The sequence below is a fragment of the Malus sylvestris genome, chromosome 11 (genome assembly GCF_916048215.2).
Source record: "Malus sylvestris chromosome 11, drMalSylv7.2, whole genome shotgun sequence".
Classification (NCBI taxonomy): Eukaryota; Viridiplantae; Streptophyta; class Magnoliopsida; order Rosales; family Rosaceae; genus Malus; species Malus sylvestris.
In genome coordinates, this window is record NC_062270.1 from 7,258,025 (window position 1) to 7,283,985 (window position 25,961).

General features: G+C 36.0%; 2 protein-coding genes and 1 long non-coding RNA gene across 6 annotated transcripts in view; 2 read left to right on the plus strand and 1 right to left on the minus strand.

The window, feature by feature from the left end:
- The window catches only part of LOC126589168 (disease resistance protein At4g27190-like), a 58,597-nt gene extending 57,264 nt beyond the window's left edge, over nucleotides 1–1,333 (plus strand). Inside the window, exons 7-9 of the mRNA XM_050254397.1 lie at nucleotides 35–678; nucleotides 973–1,034; nucleotides 1,166–1,333. Coding sequence (XP_050110354.1) covers nucleotides 35–678; nucleotides 973–1,018 — 690 coding nt within the window. The 3' untranslated portion in view covers nucleotides 1,019–1,034; nucleotides 1,166–1,333. The remainder of the gene's footprint in view (nucleotides 1–34; nucleotides 679–972; nucleotides 1,035–1,165) is intronic.
- LOC126589098 (probable disease resistance protein At4g27220) overlaps nucleotides 1–25,961 on the plus strand; it is a 52,719-nt gene that overhangs the window by 4,528 nt on the left and 22,230 nt on the right. The window lies entirely within an intron of this gene.
- Nucleotides 579–4,602, minus strand: LOC126589175 (uncharacterized). Of its 4 annotated transcripts, XR_007611734.1 has the most exons (4): nucleotides 4,237–4,602; nucleotides 1,894–2,103; nucleotides 1,113–1,805; nucleotides 932–1,075 (listed from the first exon to the last, which is right to left on the minus strand). It is a non-coding gene; the product is annotated as an uncharacterized LOC126589175 (long non-coding RNA). The 4 variants fall into 4 exon arrangements; XR_007611736.1 differs by lacking the exons at nucleotides 932–1,075; nucleotides 1,113–1,805 and adding an exon at nucleotides 579–655 and having other exon boundaries at nucleotides 4,237–4,599; XR_007611735.1 differs by lacking the exon at nucleotides 932–1,075 and having other exon boundaries at nucleotides 1,387–1,780; nucleotides 4,237–4,599.

Genomic DNA, 25,961 nt, shown 5'->3' on the forward strand with positions numbered 1-25,961 from the left:
TGTATCATCTTGTTGATCGTGTTTAATTTTCTAGGTTACACCAACTAATCTTGAGGACTCAAATGATGATGATAATCTCGAAAATCTTACTGTAAGTAACTGTAATTCGATGGAAGTGATTTTCCAACTAAAGGGACCGAGGCTTGAAGAAAGTAGTCACTCCGTTGAAGCATTCAATAAATTGAGTTCCTTGTGGTTAGATAGATTGCCAGGTTTAACGCGTGTTTGGGAGACGGGTAGTTCACAACCGATGTTGACAGGAAGCAGCTTTGGAAACTTGAAATCGCTGCGGGTCGATTGTTGCGACCAGTTGAAATACTTGTTTTCATCGTCCATAATCAAACTTCTTGTGAGTATAGAGGACATAGAAGTTCAGAAGTGTGAGCAGATGGAAGAAATCGTTGCCGCAGAAGAAGAAACTGATGAAACAATTACATTACCTAAAGTGAAGTCCATCAAGCTTGCAAGTCTGCCAAAACTCAAGTATTTTTGTGGTGAAGCTTATACTTTGAAGTTGCCGTCTTTGGAGTTATTGAAGGTTATTAATGTGCAAAACTTAAGCCTATTAGCTCCAAAGCCTATTGCCACACATCCCCGATTGCAAGTACTCACCGAGTTGGGAGTGGCTGAATGGAAGGGGGACCTCAATGCCACTCTAAGGAATATTTACGTCACAGGGTATGCTTTAATATAAGGTTTTTAATTTCCAATCATTTATGGCAAACACCACAAAAATTTCGACAACAAATTTAGGCAAAGCATAATCAACAGTTCAGATTTAGTTTGACGAAAGTGTAATCAAAACTTAGTCAACAACTATATACACACACACACACACACACACATATATATATATATATGTATATATGTAATGTGCGTATGTGCACACTAAAGTGTATTTAGATATGTTTTTCTTCTTTTGAAAACTCAATTATATCTCAAGAAAACTTCTGTCTTTTATTTCTAACACAGGAAGGGTGAAGATGATGAAATCGACAGGGAGGACGAACACAATTAATTGATCAAGCACAAAGGTTAACATGTCTCCATCTTCAACTTCTAGGTTTAGTAAAAACTGCTATTTTTGGAAACACATATACAATAAGCATAACCGTTTCAACTTATTTGAGTTTCAGTGATTTCTAATATTCTCCAATGCATGCAGGACAACAATTCAAAGAAGGTTGTGGCTTCAACAATTCGTTTACTATCTCATATGTACAAACCAATAAAATGTCATTTGTTGCACCAGACTTTCATTCCAAAAATACTATTTGTGTTGCTTATTTTATGCATGTATAATAAATTTCGAGTGCAATTGTTACTGTTTGTATCTAAGTTCGCATTATTAATGTTTGTTTATTTGCCCGAAGAAATGAGAAATGCTTATGTAAAAATAAATGAATAAGATTAAAACAAGAAAAACTTTACACTACTCAAACTTGCAAACACTCAAACTACAAGCATTATGAATAAACACGGAATCAGGCTACGCAATTGCCTTCATCATAACATGATTTTGGCCCCCATTTTCTAATTTCCTACCACATTTTCACATTCTTTCCATGAATTTTATAATACCTATGCAAAAGAGTTCAATCTAGGGGCTCCAAAAATATCACAGATGGAACAATTAACACAAAAAGGTCGTACCCAGTGCACAAGGCTCCCGCTTTACGCAGGGTCTGGGAGAGGTGAATGTCGGCTAGCCTTACCTCCATTTATAGAGAGGCTGCTCCCAAGTCTCGAACCCGAGACCTACCACTCATGGGCGAAGGCACTTGCCATCGCACCAAGTGCGACCTCTTAGAACAATTAACACAAATCAAATAAAAATTTGAAATCAAGAATCGATCCCAAAACTGAAAGTTGAAATTTTGGAAAAGAACTTACATCGGAGGACAGCCCACCGGGACAGGATCATTTATACCTCTTGGGTCAAGAATACTGGCAGGAAAACCACGGTCACCGTTTCTTTGATCTGAAATTCAGGAAACTTGGCTACGAATCTGTAGAAACTAACTTGGGAGTTGGAAAGAGGACGGAAAGAGGAGTCTGGATATGTAATTTCACGGCCGTTGGTGACCGGTGGACGAAAATAAACTTCATGCGAAAACAAGACCAGATTGAGGTAAGAAAGAAAAATACATAGGCAGAAATAACATGTCAGTCAGGCAAGACAAGTAATTGCAACCATAACACAACACAATGAAGAAACATACCATGAGGATTTTGAACAAACATAATGAAGTGTAACCAAGAGCATACAAATATCAAAAATATAGAAAAGAATGCTATACAATCACTATAAGTGATTTCAAAGGCCATCTTCTATTTCTGTTTCTGGGAAAAAGTCATGTCGTCAAGATATCATTCCATTTCCTTACCATGATGAGTAAAATGAAATTTGAACTTGCTTGCTGTTCTTGCATATCTTCTCCTCATCCTGGTTACCAACCCAGCAAGTCTTCACCAATCCATCTATGATGTATGTACGTCATTGTAATATCATGTGATGCAGCTTACCTAGATTATATTTCCTGTAGCCTAAGTTTAGATATTTCCTTTGCAGAGGGTATAGCGTGCAAGGTCCTAAGAACTTTACCAAATTATCATCCTTCGAGTATAGAAAATCTTCCAAATGTATAAACGAAATAAACTTGTGACGGAACCAAAGAATGAAAATGCTTATCATCATTTACTAATCCATATGCATAATTTAAACATTTTCAACGTAGGAGCTCAATTCTTGTATACAGACACACTTCCTTTAGCTTGCATTGGACCTCGCACTTTCCACTAATGTAAATGCCACATCAAAAGTGAAAGAGCGACTCCGGAAACCAATTACATCCATGTGCTTGCACTTCAAGGCAGAAACAGAACAAAACATAATCCTAAAGTTTTCGGACTATCATTAAACACGCAAGCATAACAAACATTCACAATCCAGCAAATGGGTGTTCATAATTTCAAGCAGAGACACCAAAAGTCAAAGAAAATAATAAATTAAATCTGAAAAATTTTGTACTCAAGTATCTCCCTTGATCTTGAACTTAGTCTCAGCACATTGCTTATGAGCAGCACCCAAATCCCCCTTGCAAGAACACCCCAAGTCAATCGGGACCCAGAGGCAGGGTCGGTCGGTCCCACCACCTCCCTCCAAACCCAAGTCATTCCTGCAATTTCTCTCAACTTTACTCAAATGCACCACCTTCTTCACCTCCGAAACCCCACTCTCTCCACTGAACAGCACTGGCTGTCGTCAGAGCCATCTGAGTCCGACGCGCCACTGCCTCCGGTGGCCAAACGGCGGTGGTGGATTGTCTCGGGAGCTGACATTCGTGAAACCCAGAAAGACAAATGGCATGAAATGGTGAAGTGTTAAAGTTGCGGCATTCAGAGATCAAACATGGTGGGGTTATAGAGCAGGTGGAGATGTTTTTTCTCTATCCTCAATCAAAATATCAATGTCTCCCTCCTCCCTTGATCACTGTCTTTATTTGTGTGTCAGTTTCAAGCAATGGCTTTGCTGAACGAGAGAGGGAGAGGGGAAGGAGTTCCGAAGCAAATTATGAGGAGGGTGGTGGGGGCAGACTGCTCCGATCACAGATATATTTCAAGGATCACAATTAAAGACTTGCAATCTTTTAAGGCTGCCAGTTGTGGGACACTCGCAGTCAGACACACACAGATGGAGACAAAACACAAGCAAGACTTGTAAAAGACTTTGAATTAGAATTAGTAAATTAGTGTGTGTAGGGGTGGCTCTGTATGGGGTTCCAAACTGAAAATGGAATTTCGAATCCCAAATCGAAAATTTTCAAAACGAGAATTTGAAAACCAATCTCAAATCAAAATTTCGGTATTCCTAATTTTCGGGATTCACAAAATGTTTTCGATATCAGGATGGGTCGGGATTGAATTTTGGGTTTTGGGCTGATATTTGAGTTCATCATAACATGATTTTGGCCCCATTTTCTAATTTCCTAACACATTTTCACATTCTTTCCATGAATTTTATAATACCTATGCAAAAGAGTTCATTCATTGCTATTTCAAAACAATACAAGGTTCTACAGAGTTCAATCCCACATCATGTTATAGACATGCTTCAACTACAGAGTGCAATACCAGAATTCTCATCTCCGACATTCATACAGAATATCGAATAAAAATTCGAAATAAAAAATCAATCCCAAAACTGAAAGTTGAGATTTTAGAAAAATAACTTACATTGGAGAACAGCCCACGAGAAGAGGATCATTTCTACCACTTGGGTTGAGCTCCAATTCCGGCGATATGGCCGGAAGTTGGCCGGAAAACCCTGGGTCACCGTTTCTTAAATTTGAAGTTGAGGAAAATCGCCTACGAATTTATAGAAACTAACTTGGGATTGGATAAAGGACGGTAAGAGCATTCTGGATGTGTCGTTTGAGAGCCTTTGGTGACCCGTGGACGACAGAGCTGTTGCGCCGGCACTCGGCAGTCGTCGGCTTGCTGTTTAATGGGGCTCCTGTTGCGGCTCAAAAGATGAGGAGGAGAGAGGATACGGGAGGAGAGATGGGTTTCTCCCACTTTTTACATCTTAATTCTTTTCCGTATTTTTTTTTAGGATGACTTTTAGATGCGGTATCTAACTATCAATATTCTTTGATTAAAACCTTGTTGGTTTTCAATTTTTGATCCAAATCCCTGACATTAATGTGATAATTTATTTTTATGTACGTTACTATATTTTTTTAAATTAAAAATGGAAATTTATAGTTGTTTATATTAATGACATTTTAAATAAAAAACCATAATTTGTGGGATTAAAAATATTAAAATATAAACATACTATTATGTGTGTGTGTACAAACATGGGTACATTCATAAAAAATTAACCAACAAATTAGTGTATCAAAACATGGGTACATTCTTCAAAATCATAAAAAAAAAAAAAAAAAAAAGATATTAGGTTTGATAAAATTAGTAAATTTATTCGATTAAACTTAACATGGATACATTCTCAAATCAAAGAAAAAAGAATGTACCCATATAAGTTTAAAAATGGATTAGAAAAAAAAATATTGAATATATTTTATATAAAAAAATGGTACATTTTACATATAACAAATTGGTATATTTAAGAATGAGTACATTTTAAGATTAAAAATTTGAAAAAAAATTACATGAATGGTACATATAATTAGCATGGGTATATTTAGCAAAATTAAAAATGGGTACAAATAAATAAAAAAATATGGGTACAAATACAAATAAAACTTTATAAAATATGGGCAAAAAAAAAAATATATGGGTACAAATTAAAACTGAAAAGAAAATTGGTAAAAATTAAGAAAAGGTTGGAAATTAAAAAATGGTACAAACTAAATATAAAAATATATGATAAAAAATTTAGCCATAAATATAAATATATTAATTGTAACGTTTTTAACATTAAGTGAATATATTTAGAAATAAAAAATATTTTATTATTAAAATAATTAATGATGTTATTAATACCAAGGACCTTGATAAAAAAATGAAAAGGAATAAGGTTTTAATCAAAGAAGTAGGAAAAAAAAAGGATGAGAACCTAATTTCTCCTTTTTTTTATGGAATATACGATATTATCTATCACCAAAATTGATTTTGGTATGTGAGATGAGATGGAATACGTTTTAATGATAATTGTGACTAGAAGTAATATAATTCAAATTCGTATTTGATGATAATCGAATATAAATTTTTTCACTTACAAATTACAAATAAAAAAAATACCATTAATTTTACTTTTAATACACATCTAAATAAAAAGAAACAAAATGAAAAGAAAAATAAATAAAATAATTTGAAATAGAAATGAAAAATAAAGGTAAACTGACAGAGCCCACCATGATTTGCTGGATTTTGCAATATGGCATCCAAAATACCAGCATGTTCCGATTCTTGTCTTTTTCTTATATAAGTGTCGTTTTAGTGAACCGAATTTGGAAAGCTCAATCCTTGTCTTTTTCTTATATAAGTGTCGTTTTAGTGAACCGAATGTTCCGATTCCAGCATCCAAAATACCCCAATGTGAATTTTTTTCATACTACAATTGGATTTTATCTTAAAATTATGAAGTTTTGGAGCATTGGTCACGCCATCAAGCTCCTTTGTGTTGGATTTCGTTAGAGATCGTAATTAATCAATCACCCATTTTGTGTCTCCCTCCAAAACATTAAATTGAAACTTGAACTCCGTAGCAAATAAGAGCCCAATTTGACAACCAAAATCTTCATCGTTCGAGCATCAATGTTCTCTTAAATTCGTTGCGAGCAAACCACCATGAAATCTCCTTCACGTGCATCTCATAAAAATAGAACGATACAGAGAAGATTAGTGTGACTCCTAAGCTAGGATTACACGTATGAATCGCAAAATAGTTCCTCCTCCACTCTTAGATTCTCTCTTTCACTGGCTAACAATATTTTACTCTACCTTTTCACTCCTAAGCAGTGAAGAAAATATCGATAATATCGGCGAAATATCGCCGATATTATCGTTTTTTTGGGACCCCGATATTTTATTAACTATCCAACTTGTTTTCGGCAGAATATCGCAATATTGTCGATAATATCGCGATATTTTCGAAACTATCGCGATATTTGGTATGGACTCATCGGAGAACACAGCCGGAGCAAATAATTCGAACCCCTAAATCCCCAAATTCTAATTCAAAGCAAATGAACTGAATCTACAATACAAGATTCCCTAAAATCGATTTCAGTACAAAAATCAACATGCAGAAAATCTGTACAAAAATTGTAATTTACAAGCCGAGAAGAACGATTTCAGTACAAAAATCAAAGCAAATGAACCGAATCCATAAATCCCCAAATTCGAATTCAAAGCAAATGAACTGAATCCCTAATTCCTAAATCCCTAAAATCGATTTCAGTACAAAAATCAAGCAACATGCAGAAAAATCGCAATCTGTACAAAAATAGAAACCCTAATTCCTAAATCCCTAAAATCAATTTCAGTACAACAAAGGTGCAACATGCAGAAAAATTGAAATCTGTACAAAAATTTAAAGTAAAAGCCGAGAAGAAGAGAAGTAAGAGCCTGGGAACATCATCTTCCTCACGAATCCAAGACGGCTGGGACAACGTCGTGCTCCTCAGTGGTGTCGACGGCTGGGACTACGATGATTTCCGGTCGATCTCCATGGATCAAGGTGGTTTAGAAGGCGGTTATCGAGTGGTGTCGACGGCTGGGTTTAGGGTGGGTGAGATGGGAGGAGCAGAGGGAGACAGGGAGACACGGAGACACGGACGAGGAGGATCGAGATTCGAGAGATGATGTCTCTATGTGTGTGTGGAAGAACTTGAGAAAGGGGAAGGGAGGGAGAAGACTGAGAAGTTCTCAGTGAGAACGAAGGCTCAGACCTCAGAGAGAGAGAAGAGAGAGATTGAGAGGATTCGAGAATATGGTAGTGGGAAATGAATGATCGACAGAGAGACTGAGCTCCGTGTGTGGTGTACGTGTGTGGTGTGCGTGTGTGGTGTGGTGTGGGGGGTCTCGAAGTGTGTGTGTGGTGGAGTGTGAGTTCTTCAGTCTTTTTGACTATCTGAGTGGTGGCGTGTAAGAAAAAAAAAGCATCCAATGCTCCAAATTATTCAAAACCAAATCATTCCAAACCTATGTCTAGCTCTCTGATCCAATGATCCAAAGAACTTTTTGCAATTTCAGAACATGGACAACAAATAATACTGCTTTCATAATGAAATCGTGTGACAGTCAGTAAGAGTCTTTCACATGCAAAACAGTGTCAATGTCTGTTATATACTTACATTCTTTCATCCAGTGGAGTATCAGAGGCATTCACAGAATTTTCGTTTCTTCTTCTTCCCATACCATTTTCAAAACCATTCCAGATCCTTTCCAAAGCCAAGCAACACAAAGGCTTCCATATTTAAGGTAAGTTTACAAACTTAAATTTATATTATTGTAATTTATACAACAACAAATAAATTTGTGTGGACTCGTATGTTAATTTTTTTAAGTAATTAATACTTGCATGTTAATTTTTGTAAGTAATTAAGTAATGTTAACAATTACATGTTAATTTTTTAAGTAATTAAGTAATGTTGTATAATTATTCCCTAGGATAATTTTAATATGTTTAATGTTATTTATTATTTTATTTTCATTACCATTTTCAAAGTCATTCCAGATCCATTCCAAAGCTTGAACACAAAGGCTTCCATATTTAAGGTAAGTTTACAAACTTAAATTTATATTATTGTAATTTATACAACAACAAATAAATTTGTGTGGACTCGTATGTTAATCTTTTTAAGTAATTAATACTTGCATGTTAATTTTTGTAAGTAATTAAGTAATGTTAATGTTAATTGTTTTAAGTAATTAAGTAATGTTGTATAATTATTCCCTAGGATAATTTTAATATGTTTAATATTATTTATCATTTTATTTCCCTTACCAGCTTCATTATTAAATTGGATTATTATTCATTAATATTAGGTTTTTTTTATTATCAAATTGGATTATTATTCTTTAATATTAGATTTTTTTTTATAGAAAACTTCATTTTAATCCTTGACAAAGAAGACTTTTAGATTAAAACCATGAGTAAGATCAAAATCTAATTTTAATCCCTTGATACATAAATAACCTCATTTATTAATTATATTTTGATTTTTTAATTATTTCTCTTTTTCTTCTTAATTTTTAATATATTAATTTTATTTCATTATAATTTTCATTTTATTTCATTTATCGTAATATATTTTGTTGTAAACATTTAGATAAACTAATTTTTATTATACAATATATTTCGATGTACTTTGTCTTCTTCATTTAGGTACATTGAATTCATTATAATACATTTCGGTGCATAGATTTAGGTACACACATTTCGGTGCATAGATTTAGGTATAAACATTTAGGTACATTAATTCAATATAATACATTTCAGTGCATACATTTCGGTACACACATTTAAATACATTAATTTAATATAATACATTTGGTGCATATATTTCGGTACATACATTTCAGTACTAACATTTAAATACATTAGTTCAATATAATATATTCCAGTACACATATTTCGGTACTAACATTTAGGTACATTATTTGAGTCCTTCAAGTTTGAAGAATGCTAAATAAAATTAATAAATTAAAACTCTTTTTTGGTCAAAAAATAAATTAAAATTTGTTTATTAATAAATTTAAATATTTAATGGGAGACATTAAATAAAATGCACATTAATTAGTTTGAATTAAGGACACACAAGGGATTATAATCAATATGTAATCTAACACCAGGTTTATTTTAAATTTCAATCTTCTTAAAGGATTGAAGTTAATAAACCCCGATTTTTTTATTATCAAATTGGATTATTATTCATTAATATTAGGTTTTTTTATTATCAAATTGGATTATTATTCTTTTATATTAGGAATTTTTTTTATCAAATTGGTGGATTATTCATCAAATTGGATTATTATTCATCACCATATTTTATATTAGGATTATTTTTTTATCAAATTGGTGGATTATTCATTAAATTGGATTATTATCAAATTGGATTATTATTCATCACCATGTTTTATATTAGGATTATTTTTTTATCAAATTGGTGGATTATTCATTAAATTGGATTATTATCAAATTGGATTATTATTCATCACCATGTTTTATTTTAGGATTATTTTTATTATCAAATTGGTGGATTATTCATTAAATTGGATTATTATCAAATTGGATTATTATTCATCACCATGTTTTATTTTAGGATTATTTTTTTTTATCAAATTGGTGGATTATTCATTAAATTGGATTGTTATCAAATTGGATTATTATTATCAAATTGGATTATTATTCATCACCATGTTTTATATTAGGATTATTTTTTTATCAAATTGGTGGATTATTCATTAAATTGGATTATTATCAAATTGGATTATTATTCATCACCATGTTTTATATTAGGATTATTTTTGTATCAAATTGGTGGATTATTCATTAAATTGGATTATTATCAAATTGGATTATTATTCATCACCATGTTTTATATTAGGATTTTTTTTATCAAATTGGATTATTATTATACAAATTGAATTATTATCAAATTGGATTATTATTCATTAATATTAGGTTTTATTATTCCATATTATTTGTATAATTACTTAATTTTTACAATCATTTTCTTTACTTTGTATTTAATTCTTCTGTAGAATAACTTTATTATTTAGGTTCTCTTATTTTTATCAAAAAAATAATTGTCTAATTTTCATGAAAAATAAATATAGGTACGTTTAAGATGTCCAGTAAACGTGATCCAGCTTGGGAACATGGAGACCCAATAGACGGAAACAAACATGGCACAATTTGCAAATATTGTGGTCGGGTAATGAAGAATGGCGGAGTGACACGACTGAAGTATCATCTTAGTGGATTAGATCCATCAAAAAATGTCCAACGATGCGATAATGTCCCCCCAGAAGTGAAGGCATTCATCAGCACATTATTAAAAAATAAAAAACAGCAGAAGGAAAAGATAACACAGGGAATGGAAAATATTCGAGCTGGGCTACGGGGAGAAGTCTATGGCCAAGCGGTTGACAGTGATGATGATGACGATGAGGACGAATGTGATGATGACATGGGACCTGAAGAACGACGCAGTTTGAAACAAGCATTACGTGCCTCCAAACAGTCAGCATGGGAAAGAGAACACCTTCATAAAATTCCTAATAGGGGACAAGGTTCCGGGACAAGTGGTGGTGCACAAATGAGACGGGGAGGCAGTCTTAGAGAATCACAACCAACACCACCAATAGCCCCAAGTTTATATAAGTCATCCAACGCGCGTCAAAAGAGTGTTTGGAGTTATTTCAAGGGAGGTAATGTGAAGGAGGGAATGGGGCGTCTAATTAGCAAGTTCTTTATCTATGAAAATGTCCCTGCTGCGAAGGCATCATCACATCATTTCAAAAATATGGTAGTGAGATGTCAACAGGCCGGTGTTGGAGTACAACCTCCCACTCCCTATGAGATAAGAAACAAATATTTGGATATGGAGTATAAAGACATTGGCGAGTATGTTAACAAGTTGAGGTCAAAGTGGGAAACTAATGGTTGCACAATCATGTGTGACGGATGGACCGGCCCGACCAGATTATCTATCATCAACTTCATGGTATACTCCAAGGGAAAGACAATTTTTTTTTAAGTCTGTTGATGCTTCAGACCATATAAAGAATTACAAGTATATTTACAAATTATTGAGGGATGTAATCATGGAGGTGGGAGAGCATAATGTTGTCCAAGTCGTGACCGACAACGGTTCTGCATTTGTCAAAGCTGGAAAAAAGTTAATGAAGCATCATAATGTGTTTTGGACATCATGTGCAGCACATTGTATTGATCTTATGTTTGAGGCAATGGGGAAGAGAGAGAATGTTGCTACTGTGGTCAAAAGAGCTAGAACGATCACAAATTATATTTAAAATCACGGTTGGTTGTTGGCAAAGATGCGTGAATTTTGCAGAGGAGAAATTATTCGTCCAGCTACCACTCGATTCGCCACCAACTATATTGCATTAAACAGCCTACTCAAGAAGAAAGCAGGGTTGAAGCAACTATTCACTAGTGACGATTGGGCCAACCACAATTTTAGCCGCTCAAATACAGGTCGTATGGTGGAAAGTATAATGCTTGATCATGCTTTTTGGAGTCAAACAGAACATGTGTGTCAAGTGTTTGAACCTCTTTACAAAGTTTTACGGATCATTGACACAGAAGTGTATCCTACTATGGGGGCAGTATATGAGTTGATGCGTGTAGTGAAGGATGAATTGGAAAGAAAACATGGTGCAAGGTGGGTCTTAAAAATAATTGAAGACCGATGGTATAAAACATTATACCACGATTTGCATGCAGCAGGTATAAATTATGTCATAATTTGCAATTCATTTCTTTAGTTGCATAAGTATTATTTATCTTATTAGAGTATGTGTTTCTTTGAATAGCATATTATTTGAATCCCCGATACCAATACAGACCCGGTGTTGGAGATGATGGTAACCTTATACGTGCTGTACATAATGTATACTCTAAATTAGACCATGCATCACCAGCAGTTGGCCAATTTGGAAATGAGGTACACAATTACTTAAATTATAATAATTACTTTGTTGGATTAAACTAACACAATTTATTGTATTCAGCTAACATGGTTTAAAGATGCAAGAAGAACATTTGGAGAACCAACATCAGTTGCTGCTCGAACAAATATGTCTCCTAGTGAGTATAAACATATTTCACTATAAGTTTATAATAGAATTTGTTGGAGTTATTAGGCTTATCAACATTATTTTTCATTGTAGCTGAATGGTGGATCATGTATGGGACCGATGCACCAACTGTGAGAAAGTTAGCAATAAAAGTATTATCACAAACAGCTTCCTCATCTGCTTGTGAAAGAAATTGGAGCACATTTGCACTCATACACACAAAGCAAAGAAATAAGTTGGCTCATAGTAGCTTGGAAAAATTAGTTTATTGCTACTACAACATGAAGCTTCAAATTCGAGATAAGGAAGCAGAAATCGATCATGTCGACCGTGGTGACCCACTAGATGTGTTTGATATTGTTGGTGAAGATGATGATACGGAGGGTAACCAACTTTTTCAATGGATTAGACCTCTTCATTTATATGATGATGAAGGCAACCCAGCTCCCAGAGTTGCTGAAGAAGCACGTAATGAAGGGATAAATGTAGAAAGAGTATTAGAGGAAGAGGTGGGATCTAGCAGCGCTGACTCTTTCGAAGAACTTTTGCACCCAAGACCAAACAACACTGGAATTCCACCTTTTTCCAATCCTACACAACCACAACATCGTGCTGATACTAATGATAGCTCTAGTACAAGATCAGGAGACTCACCTACCACCGGAGGTGGGAATGATGAAGGACATAGTGGAGCTGGAGGTAGTGGTGGTGGATATGGAAACTATTATGGACCACCACCTCCCGGATATATGAGCCCCTTCACTGGTGAGGCAAACTTCACGCATGCAACACAGGATGATGACCATGGCAGTAGGCGGGCAGGACCGGGAATTGGTGCCATAGGGAAGGACTATACTCGCAGAGAAATAGGCAAAGGGATTTTGTCAAGTCAAGAAGATGACTCGTTATCTAGAACTTCAGACTCTGTTGGATTGGGAAGTAGTAACTATGGTTATACTCATAACCAACCATTTCCCTACCCTTCATATCCCATTCCTGTTGGGATGGAATCGAGCGACTCATGGAAACAATCCCAGCCTCAATCTTCAAATGATTTTTCTTATGGACAACCTCAACCAATCTCAGATCCATATGGGTGGCATATTAACAATTACATGCAAAACTATTTTGGGGATTTATCATTTGATAACTACTCTTCACAATACACTCATTCTACACATAGAGATGATGAAGATAGTGACAAATTTGAACCTTATAGGAACTCTATGTGGTACTAAAGTGTAAAATATTGTACTAATTCATTATATATAAATAATTATGGTGTGTTTAGACTTCTTTCATTAATTACTACATATTTTCTACACTCATAATGTTTGTCAGATCGCTATATAATCAACTTGATAATGTTAAATCCATCATGCAATGCATTTCCTTCCAATTTTTTTGTGATAAACTAATAGATAATTGACTAAATAAACATCCTACAAAGTTTCAATAAAAATTTCCAAGTTTTTCTTACAATTTTCGTGGTTTCCATGTAATTTTTATCGATATCGATATTTTACCGATATTTCCATCGATATTTCCGTGTTTTCGGACTACCGATATTTTCTTCCTTGCTCCTAAGTAAGAAATAATATCTTTCTGAAAATTTCACATTTGACCTTAATTTATCTCTTTTGCACTATTTGACTGAACGACAAATTTTGATTGTCTAAATATTTATATCAAACTACAAATAATATTGATATTATATATTAATAATGTAACTTGAATTGTAGTACCCAACATATCTATCTTGAAATTTTTTTTGTTGTCTATGAAGTGGCCTACTCGACCATCTCTTGTACTCTTAAGTCTGGTCCATTTTGAGTTTGTGTAAATAGATCATTGTTTAACAATTGGCATTCAGTATTGTGATTTAGTGGTATTCATCATCACTTGTAAGAAAAAAAAATTGGAGTGACGAGTTTGTGTAATCATTGTATTAAAGAAAAAAAAAAATAAAAAAAAAATTTTGGTCGGACAAAAACACAAAAATGCCCTTAAAGCCCAGAGTGCCCCCACTACCCTACCCGTTGCCTGCAAGTTCTTTCCTCGCCTCTGTTTCCCTCCCTTTCTCCCTCTCAGACATTTGAGGACTCAAAACCTCTTTTAACTCTCTCCTTCTCACTCTCAAATGTCACCCTTTCTCACTCATACGCACGCCCAGTGATCTCTGAAGCACCAATTTCTCTTCCCTTTGGCTCTCTGCATCTCACCAGAGGTAAAAAGCCCCTGTTTTATTTTATTTTATTTTATTTTTTACTTTTTCCTCTGTAAATTTAATCCAGTGGATTTTTCGTGTACCCCTGCAGTAATACAGGAAGAATTTTGTAGTATTTCTGGTTGTTGGATGATACTGGAATAATTATTGGGATTTTGAAGAATTTCTGGTTCGTATGATATATTTGCTAAAAGACCCAAAATTTTGAAGCAGAGCGGCCATGGAAAGGTGCTTGAAAAGAAAATCATATGATGAGTCAATGGAGTCGTCATCGTCTCTAAAGGAGAAGGACAAAAGCTCGAAACAGGCTTGCGTCGAAATCAACTTGGAAGATCATCCTGTTGATCCCTTGCTGCGCACTCGAATTTGGGATTAGCATCCAAATGTTCGAGTTCGAGAGCAAGTTCGAGGAGTATATATACAAAAAGGTCATTTTCAGACTCCAGACCAGGACTTCCCCCACAAGAATACTAGTGGGGGACCGGGAATGTTTATATCTGCTTGGTTTATGAGTTTCCGACTGGTTGGAAGATAATATAGCGAAAGATGCTTCATGTTGTCTATGCTGTTATCTGTTTAAGATAAATACAGGAGAGCAAGCGCGCAGTGATTGCTTTGTTAGTAAAGGGTTTTGGAATTGGAAGAAGGAAAGGTTGCAGGGCCATGTTGGATGACGGAATAGCGCCCTCAACCAAGCTTGGAGAACCTATGATGCTTTATTAAAGCAACACCAAGCACCAAAAGAATGTAAAACTATATTGGGTGTATCAATTGTTTTTATGAGGTTTCTTTTGCATCAAGGGCTTATATACTGCGGAGACGATGAATATGAAGGTTCAAACAATGAAGGAGTTTTTCTTGGACTTTGGAATTTCCAATGTGGTCGCCACGAAGAGTTAAAAGCTGTCATATTGAGAAATCCTCCCTTAGGTCTGAAGTTGGCTTCACCTGATACTCAGAAGAACATCAAAACTGCTTTTTCAATGGAAATATCAATGCAATTGTTAAAGATATTGGTGGTTCGCATTTTTCCATTCTTATCAATGAGCGTCATGACTTGTCTTCAATTAAGCAATTGGCTATTGTAATACGTTTTGTGGATAAAGGTCAAGTGATCGAGCCTTTTTTTATGCATTGTGCAAGCCACTGATAATACTGATGACTCACTTAAGGTGGCTATTGATGATTTCTTTTCTACCCATGGATTAAGCATGTCAAAGCTAGGGGACAAGTAATATGCTTGGTGAGTTGAATAGTATTAACACACTTATAATGAAGGAAAATGAGTGTGCATTTTGCGTTCGTTACTTTGCTCACGGCAGTGAGAGACACGAATTTCACTTTATTTACAAGCTTGCCACCGGGCTAATTTCAGCCCAAATTTCTCTTTATTTACAAGATTGCCATTGGGCTTAGAACGGGTTTTCAGTCTTTCGGTTGGATCGGGGCTTTGACTCGGGGAGAGAGAGGGAAGGGGGGCAGAAGGGTTGACGGGTTGGATGGAGAGGTTCGCCAGGATTTGGGGGAGAGGATTTTCGGCAGGGAGGTGTGGGTGGGTGTGCATGTGGCTGATGCATCGGTCAGAGGGTTGTTGGGGGAGGAGAGGAGGGGGGACAGAGTGATTGACAGATTGGAGAGATATGGGAGCTACGGGTTTCGACTGTGAGAGAGAGAGATTTAGCTAGGTCCTCTGCCAGGACCTATGGCATTTTCTCTAATTTTAGAGAGAGAGATGGACATAGAGAGATAGAGAGAGAGGAGAAAGCATGGCAGAGGGAGGTATGGGAGGGAATGTTGTCATCCCTTTTTCATTCCCTCTTTTTCTCTCACGACTCTATCTCTGTAACCATCCCTCCCTTTTCTCACTCTATAATTTCCCTCAAATCCCCCGCCGATTCTCTCTCTCGCCAGCTGTGAATCCTTACAGCTTCATGCTCCGCCTCTAGATTCGTCGAGATGAGAGCCCCAAGACCGTCGCCTGCACCACCCAGAGGTAAAAATTTCTCATCCTCTCTCTTCGATTTCATATATGTTGTTAGATTAAAGGGGAAATTATGAGAACTAACTCAAGCAAATGTTCTGGATGTAAGCTAAAAGATCAATTTAACTTTTCTTCCCTGTCAGTTTAGTGATTTTTCTTTTCTTATTACTTTTAGGAGTTAATTTTTGAGATATATTATGACTAACAATGAAACACCCCAACCCCATTTTATTTTAAAAATAATTTTAATTCTTAATTGGTGAGCCCGTGGGGCCCACCTTGTTTTATTTATTTTTTGTGTGTTTTCCCGGTCTCTCTCTCTCTCTTCTTTTCTCTATCTCTCCCATGCTCTTTCTCAGCACTCTCTCATTCTCCCCGTGAACCAAAACCACACACCCTCACTTCCACACCACATCAACGAAGACGACACCACCATCATCTCTAGAACTTTCTTCTCTCCCCCGTCTCGGCGAAGCTCCGGGACACCCAGAGAACACCCAAGTGCCCCCGACAACTCCGGCGACGTTCGAGGCCATTTCCGGCCAAACCACGGCGAGTTGGCCGGCATGAAAGGTATCAATCTCTTCGTCTCCCTGAGTACTACAACTTTCCTTTTTGTTTCACTCAATTTCGTTGAGTATTGAAGAATTTATATTCATTTGAATTTTACCCAGTTTCCGACGACCTCCGAGGCTTTCGAGGCATTTTCCGGCCAAACCACGGCGCGTTAGACGTCATGTAAGGTACCATTCTCTTCGTCTCTTCGAGGGATACAACTTTCATTTTTGTCTTGCTTAATTTCGTTGAGTAGTGATAAAGTTATGGCCGTTTAAAGTCAGGTAGGTTTCCGGCCGAATTCCCGGCCTTCTTCTTCGGCAAAACCAGGCCTTACAAGCCATTAGAATCCCCCTCGGGCCTTAGCCAATTGGGCTAGCCCAGTAACCCAGCCCGCACCCCTTTTATTTTTTTTAGTCATTTTGTTTTTAAAACCCAAAGGCCTCGGGCCTTATATATATTGGCCTTGGGCAGGTTCCTTTTAAAGGGCTTAAAAGCCCTGTTCCTTAATGAGGCCTTAGGGCCTTTGTGTGTCTGTGTGTGTTGTGTGGGTTGTGCACTGCATGTGCAGCCCGTGTGTGTGTGTGTCTGTTTGGGTTTAAGCCCAAACCCCATTTCTTTACCCTAAAGTCTTTTCACCCTAAAACCCTTTTAACCCAAAAAGCCTTAGAATTCCAAAACCCAATAAATCCTAGTCCTATTTAACCTAAACCCTAATCCGGATTTCAAGTCTAAAACTTGTTAGACCTAAATTGACAGTTGACCTCCGGTCAACGTTGACTTTTCGGGTTTTCATCCGGGACCCTTCTTAGGGTAATTCGACATTCTGAATCCTGTTCCAATGTTCGTTTTCCCAAATTCAATTGCTATTTATAGTTTTATTTATTGGACTATTTATGTGCTTAGGGGCAATTATTGTGACGTTTCCGTCTTCGCTAGTGGCACAGCTTTTGGCAACTAAGTACTGTGAGTGGACCCTTTCTAAAATTACATGATTTTATAGTAAATGCATAAATGATTAGCATGCCTACAAATTTATGAATTGATTTATGTTAAGCCTGTTTATGAAATTTATTGATTTCGTCTCGTGTTTTGGTGAGGAAATAAATTGTTAGCCTAGTTTGTGCTATATTTTAATATATCGTATTTTCTATAAAAACTATGAACTGGTAAACTATCTGATGGATGACGATAGGATGCTAGAACATGTTTTAGAAACCTCTCTTTATAGTATAGACAATGGATGACTTTATACTATGAAGTGGTTATTTATGAGAGGCGTAAATATTTGTGCGTACCTAGTAGACACTATGCCGCATGGGGCGAGGATCTGGTGTTGGCATGTAAGCTGGGAGAAATAATCCCTAGCGAAAGGCTGAGGGACACGGAGACATGCATTGGGCCGGGAGAGAGTTATCTCTGGCTACGGGCACAGAGACTAAGGTGCAGGCATTGGGCCGGTAGTTATATTTATTCGGTGATCTTTTGAGCAGCACACCGCGTTTACGAGACGATTTATGATGCGTTTATTGTTTTGATTTCCGCGATGCGTTTCCGCGATGTGATTTTTGAGATATTGGGCATGCTAGGATTTTTATTAAATCCATCACTTATTATGCTAGTAGTTTTCATTATATAAACTGTGGGGGTTAGTATCTTGATAACTGTTTTATTATTATTATATATATACGAACTTGGTCCACTCACCTTTGTTTTGCGCTCCCATTCAGGACTTAGAATCAAGGCACCTAATCCCGGCGTGAAGGCATTTTCGCAGCATATTTGAGTCCTCTCGATGTAGGACCCACTTCTTTATTCATTCAATTTTATCTCAATTCTTTTTAGTGATTAGGTTTAGTTGCATTCTCTGAACACGTTCCTAAATTGTTATTTCATTGTATTTCAAATTTCTAACCCTTATTTATTTCTTATTCTTAGCTTTTGTATCAATTAATGGCTTTCGTCACCCTCGGGTGTCGGCCATCACGTGTCTATCCTCATATTCGGGGAATATCAGGGTCGGGGCGTGTCAAACAAATTTACTGTTGCCTCTGTCATCTTTTTTGCTAAAGATTTCTTTTTTGAAAACTGTATGCCATGACAAAATAAATTTACAAATTGCTAATTTTTTTGTCTTGTATAAAAAATCTTTGTTCACTCTACCTGAATAGATACACTTGATTGAGAAGGAAAGTCTTTTCATATTAAATCCATGTTAGCCTTGCCTCCCTGGAACCATCGCTCTTCGGTAAGATTTCAACACAGTATAGTTCAAATCCTCTTAATCATGTTCTTGAATTTTACCATATGTATCGTGTTCTTTGCATTTCATTATCTGAACTCTGTTATTTGAATTTGGTTACCTGCATCGTGCCTAATATCTGATGTGGCCAGTGGCTTTGTATGGCTAGCTGGTGTGATTTGGGAGTGTTTTTAGTCAATGGGAGACAGGGGACAAAGGTGTGGGCAGCGAAGTCAAGTGGGATTAAGAATTTAGGATAGTAGAATTTTTGCTAATTTATGGGATTAGAAGTCTTCCTTTATTTTTGTCTTGGTGTGATGAATTGTAACAAAGAATTTTCATTAAAATTGAGGTAGTGAACCTACTAATTTGCAACTGTTGTTTATCTACAGTCTTCTCCATTCTCTTGGACCAAGCATGAAATCCCAAGCACTATATCACCACAAAGCAAGCATGCTGAAAAGCAATCCAACAAACCCTTTTTCCAGAAGCACTTAACAGAATGTTTCTATGGGTTAGTTGTTGTTTCAATTATACCGGATTGAAAACGAGTATGGAACCATTGACTGAGCATGCGGGGCTTTTGCCCAAACCTATATTAAGTGGGCAGCAAGCATGACTGTTGTCTTTAAATACAGGGGTGCCCTGGGTCATGTGGCAATAAAACGATTATCTTGCATCTGTAGTGAGGCTTTTGTAGTCAGTTTTCATTTGCATTGTATTGACTTCGACCTTTTTGATCAAAGTCCAATAACAATATGTGCAGTAATTCTCAAACCCTAATTTTAACTGTTTGATCAATTGCGGTTTTGTTTTAAAATTGAGTTGCTTCTACTAGCTGTATATTGGCTGATGGGTTTCAGAGTGTTTTTTGTTTTGTGACTGGATTTCGCCGTGTCGGATTAGTTTGGTTTGCTACACCGGTGAGACTTATGCTATTTTTTATGGGTTTGGTTAACAACATTTTCATTCCTTTCCAGATTTGTTTCGACACACACTACTCGAAATTTGCAGGATGCTATGGTGATATTTTCTATGATCTAAACAAATTAACTATTTAATGTTAGTAGTTTGTGTTATATAAAGCTAGGTATGTTAGGAGTAATGTAATTTATTATTTGTTCTTAGACCTTGGTTTATAAATCCCAACTTTAAAATTCCAAGTAGATGTGTCTGTTAATCAATTGCATTTGGGATGGAAATGATTTTGAATGATTTGGATTTTCATTAATTATATTTCATCTGCTAATCATAGTTTCAGTCATTAGATAGCTGCTTTGCTCTCACAAATTTTGTTGGTAGGGGTTCAGCAAAGCTTTCTAGGGCTAAATCTTCGGTTTCTGTTGGGTATGTTTACTTTATGCTTTTGTTTGTTTGTTTGTTTGTTGAAACTAATTATTTGATCAGTGTGATTTTTTGTAATTGGGAATTTAGGACCTTGGTAACTTGATTAATTAGGAACTTTGTGATTAGGAATTTGTGTTTTTACCTCCGAATTTAGTCATTTTCTTAAGAGGGGTCCGGCCGTAACACACAACAGCAGCGATGGGGGAGGAAAAGCGGCACCAGGTTTGGCTATCGATCTAAAGAGGAAGAGGTCGATGCTGAGCACAAGTCCAATCCCCGACCCAATTCTGTATGATCATCTAATTTCATGTTTCCTTTCTATTCTGATTCCAAAAGTATGTTTCGGAATGATTAGGGTTTCAGTTTTTGTTTTAATCTTAGTTATATAGGGTGTGGTTTTGTTAATGCCAGTGGATGATTTGGATGAAAGTATGTATCTTCGGCATTTTTTTGCTTGCAGTTGTTTAGGCCCGGACTAAAGAAGTTTTGTGGAATGAGATTCTTATATCGAATTGTTTCTCTTTTATGGCAAGTAACAAAGGTGGTCCAACCAGTACCTGATAAAATGTCCTTATATATATGCTTTTGTTGATTTCTGCTACGATAATGAAGGAATCCAGAGGATCGAGGCCAATCGATCTGAGGTTTGTACTACTCTATCCCTTTCTTTCTCTCTTTTTGTGAATTTCATGAAATTGATGACGCACGTTCTGATTCTTGCTGTGTTTGGGAGCGGAGAAAGCTCTGGATTAGCTTTGATCACTTGAATTTTGTCTTATTTAGTTCAGCACAGTCAGACTACATAATCCTACCATTGGGCTATTTCTAGGGGTCTGTTGACAGTCTGGTATGTCTATCATGGAACTAAATTGTGAGATAATTATGGTTTAGATTGTTGAATTTTGTATTCGCAATTCCCATTGAAATTGTCACAAGCGATGTGTCTGTTGTGGCTACAGGAATCAAAAGCGAGTGAAAGGTAAAGCTTTTCTCTCCAAGCATTCATCGCCAGAAATTGTACTACCTCTTATAAATTCAATTTTTTATTTATTTGCAGAATTGTATAATCCTTTTGATGCAGTGGGGAGCCGCGGGTTCGCTCACGCTTCCAAATTTTGACCACTCGCTCATTGTAATCTCTCTCTCTCTCTCTCCCCCTGCTATTGTATTTGGGTTTTTCTCCTGTTTCTCTTTTTTGTTGATCTAATTTGTGGTGAAGTTGTTGAGTTTGCTTGAATTGGAACTTGGGTTTAATTGAGTTTCCTTTTGTTTGTCAGTTGAATTTTAGTAGGATTGGCATGTGGTTGTTCAGGCCTTTACGGCCACTTTGTGTCTGGCAAAGGTAATAATATTACTCTTTGTTCCATAAGCTTCATTTTTAATGCCCGGAAAAATTTGTAATTGAGAACATGATGGGATTTTAGGCAATACCTATGTTCTATAATTTTTCCCGTTTGTTTTTATTAGTAATTTCTTCGATCATGTTAGTTTGATAGTGTTTTGCTGCCCAGAATTTTTTTTGAATTTAAAATATCATGGGATTGGGGTTTTAAGATTTTTATCAAAAAATAGTAAGAATTTTGATGCTCAATGGACTTTGTTGGAATTGAGAACATGATGGGGTTTTGGGCAATACCCACGTTCTGTAATTTTCCCCTTTTGTTGTTATTAGCGATTTCTTTGTTCATGTTAGTTTGATAGTGTTTTGCTACCCAGAATTGTTTTTTGAATTTAAAATATCGTGGGATTGGGGTTTTAAGATTTTAACAACTGATATGAATTTTGGTGAATTTTGATGCTTAATGGACTCTATTAACGGCTTCTGACTTTGTTATGCTTTGGATTATTGGTGGGTTTTCATCAAATTTTGCTTATATCTTTGTGCAGTGTGTCTGTTGTATTATCTGGTCATAGATACCTTCGTTCAGTAATTTGAGAAGCATGGGGAGATAATAGACTAATCAAAGAGATGCATGTGATCAACGATAAAGAGGTAAGCATCATCCTCTTCCTTCTTTTGTTATGATTGGTTGTATAGAGGATTGAGAAAAAAGTTGAAGACAATTCCGCGCTTTTGAGTTATAGCAATTAGTAAATATAAAATGACATTGATTAGTTCACTGAAGTTTTGAATCCTTCGTTAGTTTATCTGTGGTGCGTGCTTGAGAATGAAAGCAATGGACATTATATGGAATTGATGTTCCTTTTAATGTCAGTAAAGAAAGGAATCGTTCCCTTATTAGCAATTATCTGAAGTAGTCATATTATGCAATACAATGTCTACAATCGACTATTTTACTTTTTGTATGCAAGTACAACTTTTGATCGAAAGCCACAAAAACTACCCAAGTGCCAAAGAACTGTGTGTTAGAAGAACAGAATATGGTGTAAAACTTAAATTTTGGGCACTTAAATATATGTTTTATTTTTCAATTACAATAACTTGCATGAAAATTCAATTGGGTTTGTTCTGGTCTCCAAGAATTTTGCTTTGTTTGGTTACTGATTAATTGATGTGGTGGGAGTTTAGTTTTTGCTTTTTTGCCTATGTATATATGATTCGAAATGGATTGTTCAATTATATATTTGTAATTGAAAAGCTCGATGGAGAGGTGAATTATCTTACCGACATCGTTCATTTATCTATCCCTTTTTGCTCATTCATGATTATGTAAAATTTTTTTCCAGGTTAAATGTGTCATATTCATGTAGTTAAGGTTAGTGCATTCAAGTCCCGCAGTATTGCGCGGGCCAATTTACTAGTGTAATCGAAAATCGAAATCAAAACACGGAGATTTTTTCGGTTTTAAAACGATTTCGGTTTGAATCTGAACCGTAGCATGAAAAAACAGTTTGGTTTTGCTTTTGAACATCTGAAATCAAGCCGAAACTGAATCACATTGCCAAAATACCTGAACGAAAAGGCATAGAGTACGTTCCGCATAATGCCCAAAACCAAAAGCCGCATGGGTGACGCCGAACCTCCACTCTGTGTATGATAGCATGCCCACCGGACCTGACGCTCCTCCGGAGCATGTAAATCTTGGATGAGTGGTACACCAACATTACAATGCAGTGGTTTATATGATGACGATCCCAACATTTCAAATTCATTTTCTTAATCCTTCTTCAGGTTAGTCTAAACAACAAATTGGTGGCATATTCAGAAGACACCAAAGGAAATGAAATCTATACAGTTTGTGTCGTTGATGCCGAGACAGGTGCTCATGTGGGTCTGCCTCCAGTTGTTACAACATCCTAGTTTGCAAATGGTTTGAAACCGAAATTAAAACCGTTTGAAACCGAACTAAATCACAACCAAATGGTTTAGTTTTATCTTGATTGGTTCAAGCTTCAAATTCACACCGAACCGAACAGGCAAAAAATTCAGTTTCACTTTAAAACCGCACAGAATCAAACCGTGTCCATCCCTGGTCTGCATTGGAGGAAAACTGGGGAAAACCTCCCGGTAACCTCAACTCTGATGGAGAAAATGTATTGGAGATTGAAGATTGTGAATTCTTGTTTTTGTTTTTCTCCATAAGATTTCGATACAAAATTTCTATACGATTTCTGCCTTCTCTTGTAATTTCATTATGATTACGTACTACAAAAATTTCTCATAATTGAATATGGTACAAATTAGTCTCGCCTGTCGCCTCGTGGGCTTCAAGTCCTTGGTGACCCTCCGACAGCCACGGAAACGACAACCCACTTCTGAGATCGGAAGCTAGTGTATGGAGACGGCGTGTCGGAGATTGTCTTGACGGTGGATTCGAGCTGTGGCATCTAAATCTTCTTGAAACCGGTATCTGGCTGACTTGCAGAGCCACCATCGCAAAGAAGAAGAATCCGAAAAGCTCAAACATTATCTTTTTCTCCTATAACGACGTCGTTTTAGTGAATTGCTTTAAGTTCTCAAACATGAGTTCAGATTTTTCTGCACCTAAAACCTTACGTGGCCTCTCTGTGGCCTGTTTCACAGTTTGACACCTGTTTTCCATTGACTCTATATTAAACGCCGTTAACTGATTGAAAATAAAAAATAAAAAATAAAAAACAAAGCGATGAAAAGGATGGGATTTTTGCCATCTTAAAACCACTTTGCTTTCTCCGCTACCAACTCCACTTTTGAAAGGCCGATGTGCACATATTCAAATTCAATAAAAATTGTGTGAAGACAGGTGTCAAGTTGGGAAACAGGCCACAGAGAGGCCACAGAAGGATTTGGGTGTAGAAGATCTGGACTCCTCAAACGTCCATGTCAAAATTCAATTAAACCCAACAAGATCAGTTTTGTCATTTTGTATTCTCTTCAACAAGAAAAAGACAAAGTGGAAGAGAAATGGATGCATTGCTTACGAACCCCAAATTTTCAAACGACAATACAATGGCTCGAGCCATCCTCACTCTTTCGTAGCATTACAATTTACATCATTTCACGGTAGAAACATTGTAATTAGAATTACATATGATATTAATCTCAGCTAAAAGCATCACAAACACACTCTTATCTCATATATTTAAATCACACAAAGAGACAAACATTTCACATTTCCACACATCTAACGAAAGCCTGATTTAAAGGAAGAAAAATCTCACAACGGAACAAATTTTAAAAGCCAACAGATACCTTAAATAAACAATGAAGTCGTTTTCCAAAAAAAAAATTAAACAATGAAGTCTTTATGTATTACGTGATGTAATAGTGGTGGTTGTTATCATTCAATCAATAATGAACAATGAAGTCTTTATGTAGGGATAAAATAACTTCGGTGGGGACATATATGCATCATTATCATGTTGAGATGTTTTGTAATGCAACTCCAAGAGCTAAATATTCATTTTGCTGAGACGAATATTGAGTTGCTTTTTTGTGTGATATGTATGAATCCAAGCGATATTCATTCTCTGCTTTTGACAAACAAAAGTTGATTCGGCTTGCTCAATATACCTGAATGACTTTTTGGCACTTGACTTGATGATACTGTTTTTTTAAGGGGCTTTTTGACACTTGACGATACTTGAAAATTAGCTTAAGATGCACATTATGGACATGCGCTCTAGCATTGAGTTTTCAGGATTGAATGGGATTGCGGGTCTTGCACAAAAAATGGTTGAGACAAAATAAGAAATTGTTTACCCATTAGTTTACTTGTTGTTGACATTAGCACTCATGTTACCAGTTGCATCTCCCAATGTAGAGGGCGTTTTGCGCTATGAGGATTGTGAAGAATTGGTTACTCAATCAAATGGAAGATCAAAGGACAGATGATTGTTGGATTGCCTATATTGAGAAAGACATTCTCGAT